The 5,566-nt window shown below is 35.1% G+C and overlaps 1 protein-coding gene across 1 annotated transcript; it reads right to left on the reverse strand.

The window, feature by feature from the left end:
• Window positions 1–1,779: 1,779 nt before the first annotated feature.
• On the reverse strand, window positions 1,780–3,040 carry LOC100800095 (zinc finger protein ZAT10). The gene has a single exon (XM_003523948.5). The coding sequence runs from the start codon at window positions 2,656–2,658 to the stop codon at window positions 1,957–1,959; it is 702 nt and encodes a 233-aa protein (XP_003523996.1). The 5' UTR covers window positions 2,659–3,040; the 3' UTR covers window positions 1,780–1,956.
• Between the last annotated feature and the right edge of the window lie 2,526 nt (window positions 3,041–5,566).

Raw genomic sequence — 5,566 nt, forward strand, 5'->3', positions numbered from 1 at the left:
TTCTTTTTATTTTTTTGAATAGAAAATATTAATTGTTAATTATTAATTTTTTGTTAATAAAAAATACTTAAATCTACAACTTCTTTTTTCCTTTTCCGCCAAATCCATCTTATATTTTTTATTGGGAATAATATTTTGTTTTGATGTAATAATAGGATGTATAACTTTATTTCATATGAGACATTACTTGTTATTCTTAAATATATGCTAATGTTTGTGTTACGGGTTTATGATATAAACTAACTTAATATTTATTAGGTTTAGTGGGTCATTATACTAAATGAACTTAAGTCCAATTCATAACATGTAAATATTTTTAAATTTTCACATGTTTTTTATATAAAAAAAATTTCACATGTTTCTGATGGAGATTGTTTAACATTAGAAAAATATCAACATGTCATTGTTTGATTTGAAAATTGAATATAAGTATCTAAGAGATTTGATCCAAGTTTTGTCTTAAAAACAATCCAAATGCAAGCTGGGTGCTAGACCTTCCCAGCGAAATCAAATTACATGACTGATTTCTTATTCTTTCTATGGAAAAATAATATTTCATAAAAATATTAATAAATATAAGATAAAGATTCTCAATTAGAAAATGAAGTTGTCAATCAGAGCGATGCACTATTCGAAAATAAGTTAACGCAGAACATTATTGAATTATATGATGATACATCAGTAAATGACAATAAGACTCCTATTACGGGCTTATAGAACAACACAACGATCACTCATGTCAAAAGAAGTAAAAGTTGTCTAACGTGTTATGCACGAGTTAGTTGATTGCCAAAAAGATTGACATTCCAGATAGATTTCCAGTATGAACACTAATAATGGGTCTCTTCGTGGACTTTTCTTCTCTAATGAACACGCAAAGGGAGACGGCATATCGATATAGAGTTGAAACTTGAAAACCAAAATGGAATATGGTTCATTTTACGCGAATCTTGGAGTACTCCACCAGACTTTGGCATAAAATTGGGCACCTCCTTGCCCAACTAAAAGACGCACTTTCTTTTACTAATGTTTGGATACCGCGTGTAATTGCGGCATGACAAATGTGAATTGTGTGTGTCAACTCCATCTTAAAAGATAAGTATGGTAAAATACTAACTGGCATGTACAATAAAACGAATCACACGGCAAGGAATTTCAATTGCTTTTCTATACTACTACTTCTTACACCTTCAAATTAAAGGAAGCTTCAACACTCATTTCTGTTCATGCGACTGTAAAACGTATCACACCAACTTTGGCATTCAGCGATCGTAGGACCATTCAATAGGAATGCTATAAATTCAAAGAGCTACGTTGCTTTCTTCAACAATCCTATAAAACAAATACAATGTAAGGATAAGTAATCCACGTGTCATTATCATCACAGCGCGTAAAAGGCCAAATCCTCGTTCTTATCCGCACAACAAACACGAAACATCCCATCCACCCAGGCCCAGCTACCAAGTTGCTCATTTAATCAGTATCCACTCCCAATCTTAATCATCAAAGTTTGAAATGGTCATTTATTTTCGTAAAAGAAAAATTCAAAAAATTAGAATCGTGGACCACCAACAGTAAAAACGGTTACACGCCGAAACAGAAAAGAAACACGCGCAAGTGGCCTCAACTGAACTAAAACAAACTTGCCGCACCGTTCACGCGGTTCTGCTGTTTCATGATGTCTATTCCATTCCGCGGCATATTCTAGATCAATCACACTACTACGCTATGATGATAAAGCAAACTGAGAGAAATCAATTACATTCTTACAAATATAAATAAATGAATTGAATTGAATTGAATTGCCACTGTCAAAAGTACAATGACTACAATCTAAAAGCTAAAACTAGCGAATAAGGTCCAAGTACTATATATGTACAAGAACAAATTAATCTCAAATAACTTTAAAAAAGAAAGAAGAAAAAAACACTGAATATTTTTTGGATCTATGGATCATCAGTATTGAGGGATTTCAATCTTGGGTATGGTCAAATTGAGACGGGATTTCTTGGATGGATGAGGACTGGTAACCTCGTCATCAACGAAGAACCTTGTTGAAAAGTCCGGAAAAGCCGGGAGGTTCAGATCGAAATCGCGGTGGCTTCCTGTGTGAGTGGACCCCACTCCCTCAGAGGCGGTTACGGCGCTGTTACCGCCTTCGTAGTGACAACGTTTGTGTCCTCCCAAGGCCTGTCCTGTTGGGAACGTCTTTTGGCAGATGGAGCACTCGTGGGTCCTAGCACCGCCGTTCGACGCCGAACTCGTTGTCACGGCGGAGGAGGTCGAGTGGTGCTCGCCGCCGAGCTTCCGGTGGCTGGCCTTGTGTCCACCGAGTGCTTGGTAAGAGGAGAAGGCTTTGTTGCAGACCGAACATTTGTAGCTCAGTTTGGCGGCGGGTAGCGGCGCGGAATTGTTGTCGGAGACAGCAGGCTTGGCGGCGGGGACACCGCCGGCGCCGCCGTGAGCGAGCATGATGAGACAGAGAGCGAGGTACTCTTCCTCGGTGCATGAAGAGTGTTGCAGTTGCTGCTCCATGCGGCTACGCTTAGAACGCTTTCCTTTGGTCCACGGTGTCTCCAAGTAACTGAGGTTGGTTTCTTCAAAGGGACTAAACGATGGAGTGGCAGTTCTGGGTGATTGAAGAGCTTCCAGAGCCATTTGAAGTGTCTGCGCTTGTGAATCTGTAATAGGGTGTGATAGGAAATAAGAGAAGTGCTTGTTGTGGTTGCTTTTGGTGAACTTGAGTTTGGAGGTGAAGTGTGAGAGTGAAAAATGGGGTGGGGGGATTTATAAGGAGGTGAGGATTTGAGGGAAGTTGCGTGACAAGTGCTGAGAAAAGTAGGCGCAAGGAAGAGTAGTAATACTATAATACAGGTGGAAAAAAAGTGGAGCACTTGTTTTAGTTAGAGTCATGAGAATAGTTTTCTTGGTGGCTAGTGGGACCTCTAAGTTGGTCAAATTAATTGCTACTAACTGCGAGTATTTATTTATTTTTAGCAAAAGAGAAATAAAAACAATACCAAGTGAACTAAGGAAGACCAGTTCCAATCCAAGTTAAAAAGTCAAAATCGGCAAAAACTAAATCAACAATTTCTCTATTTTTTAAAAACTTATTAAAAATAGAGTTGGTTCGTCCACAGCAGCCGGTAGGCAAGTGTAACTAGAAAGCCACCAACGACTTTTCTCGGTCAATATCTTAGGGTGCGACTTGAAATTTAATAGTTGAACGAAAGTGAGTCATTCATGCATCATTCAGGATGTATGCACTATCAACTATGCAATGCAAATTGCAATCCAAAATCCCGAGGGAATTGAAATGGCAGGAAGACAATTTTTAGCATATTCTTCTGATCATTTTTTTATTAAAATAATAAAATTTAATGGATTTTACATCATATTTAATGATTGTTTTTAAAAAATTTATAATTTTTAATAAATTTTAACTAATTAAAAAGTGTATTTAAAAACTAATATTTTCTAACACTTTTGTTAAAAAAAAATGAAAGGATAATTGGGACACCGCGGTTTGGTTTGTTACGAGGGAGGAGGATGAGGTATGAAGCGGCCAGATCACATGGGAGATCCTTTCTTGTTGTGGTGGGGAAAACAAGTGGAGTGAGTGTGTGGAGTAGACTTGGAGTGGGATGTTAACACTATTTTCAATTCTCTTTTTTTACGCCATTCAGACAAGTGGAGACTGTGAAGCACATTTATAGCTGTTCAAGAAGGTTCAAGAATATATGCAGAATTAATGTTGGCTATTTTCTTTTTTCAACACAAGGAGCATATGATCATTTGAACTTGTGGCTAACGTACTGCCCGAACCGAGTTCGGATTCGTCCAGCTCCATGGCTCCACGTACGTTGCTCGTAGTTTTGGGCTACATATACACAATTCAAACTTAGTTCAGCTAATTCAACTGAAGGCTTGATTGGACAATAATTGAATGGGAGTTTATACGATTAAACACGTTTTGGAGAGATAGTTGTTATGTTTAAGTATATTTTGGAATTAAATTATATTGTAATTATTAATTTTTTTCTTATATATTTTTTTGTGTGAATAGTTGAAATTTTAACATCAATTCAGTTTTTGTACAGAAAGTGTTTAAGTTTGTGAATTTACATGTGCTTGGAGAAAAATTGTCGACAGAAAAATAAAATAAAGTCCAAGAAAGCAAAGTGAAGATCTAAAGTTGTTCGTTTAGTGCGTCTCTAGCACTCTCAGCGGGGCAGAGCATGCTTAGCACTAAGAAGTATGGAAAAGTCTTATATGTTTAGGTGTGCTTAGCGCAAGTCATGTGTTGAGCCCATTATACTCGTTAAGCACTACAATCACGCTTAACGTAAAGATTACGTGAAATCCAAGCTGAACTGTACCTATGAAGAGAGGAAGAGGAGAAAAAGAAAAGACACACAACTACACACAAAGTATTTAAGAGAATACAATTCCTTACAAAATGAAAAGATTAGAAGATGAATAGCAGTAATCATTATGAGTTATTCCTTCCTTCCATTCCCTTTCTCAATTGTCCCCTTTACAATTCATTACCCTCTTGCAATTTTAAAACATCTCATGGCAATGAGAGGCTAATATTCCTTTTGTTGGGAGCTTAACAACCAACTACTCTTGGTATAATTACTCTTCTTATCTTTTTAATATTATTACTTCTTCATTATCTATTTCTATTCTTAATTTCATTGTCTATGGTTTGATCATCTGTATGTATGGTATGTTTTAGGGGTGACATTGAGAAGCGTTATTCTCTAATAAAATTGGAAAAGAGTCTAAATAATTCATCTCTAGGGATATAATGATTTTATTTAGCCTGTTATACATCTTTATTCTTAATGCAATTTAATTGTTTTACCTTTTAAAGGGATTTGACAGAGAAAATAGATAAATTAGGCTCTTTCACTTGAGAGATCGTGATTAGAATATATGAGTTGATATGTGTGATAATTGACATAATTTTAAATAGAAAAAAAAAATCATCAACATTACATTAAGAATAATTCTGATAGACTAAACTCCCAACATTCTCATATTCTAAATTAACCTTTACTTTGGCTTTTCTCACAGTGTGAATTAATTAATTTGATTTTGTTTGTTTTTTTCTCTTGTTTATTTTAATTTTATTTTATGCCACTTTATTTTACTGTTATTTTCATAATCTTTTAACTCGGTTTATTTATTACTTGAAAATTATATATTCACCTATCTAAGTACAAATAAAGTTCTTGTAAACTGGATACTCATACTTTCGTTTTAATTTTACTACTTGTACACATTGGTATGTTGGGTCACAAGTGTGAGGTGAAGTTTCACATATGACAAAAGTGAAAAAGTTTAGCACCATATAATTGAGGATAAGATTCATAAACCTAAGTCTTAAGATTTTGGGTTAAAGTTGTGGTCCATTAGTGCGAATCTCCAGTGTTTGAATTTTTGTTAAAAAATGTATTTATACTTAATGTTTGATAACATATTAAACAACATTGTCTAAAAAATAGATATCTATGAAAAACAAACAATGACTCATGAAATTTAGTTTGGATATAAATCT

Source organism: Glycine max, chromosome 4 (genome assembly GCF_000004515.6).
Source record: "Glycine max cultivar Williams 82 chromosome 4, Glycine_max_v4.0, whole genome shotgun sequence".
NCBI classification, from domain to species: domain Eukaryota; kingdom Viridiplantae; phylum Streptophyta; class Magnoliopsida; order Fabales; family Fabaceae; genus Glycine; species Glycine max.

What these genes read in the sequence shown, in the direction of transcription:
- LOC100800095 (XM_003523948.5), bottom strand. Translation starts at nt 2,658, where the DNA reads ATGGCTCTGGAAGCTCTTCAATCACCCAGAACTGCCACTCCATCGTTT.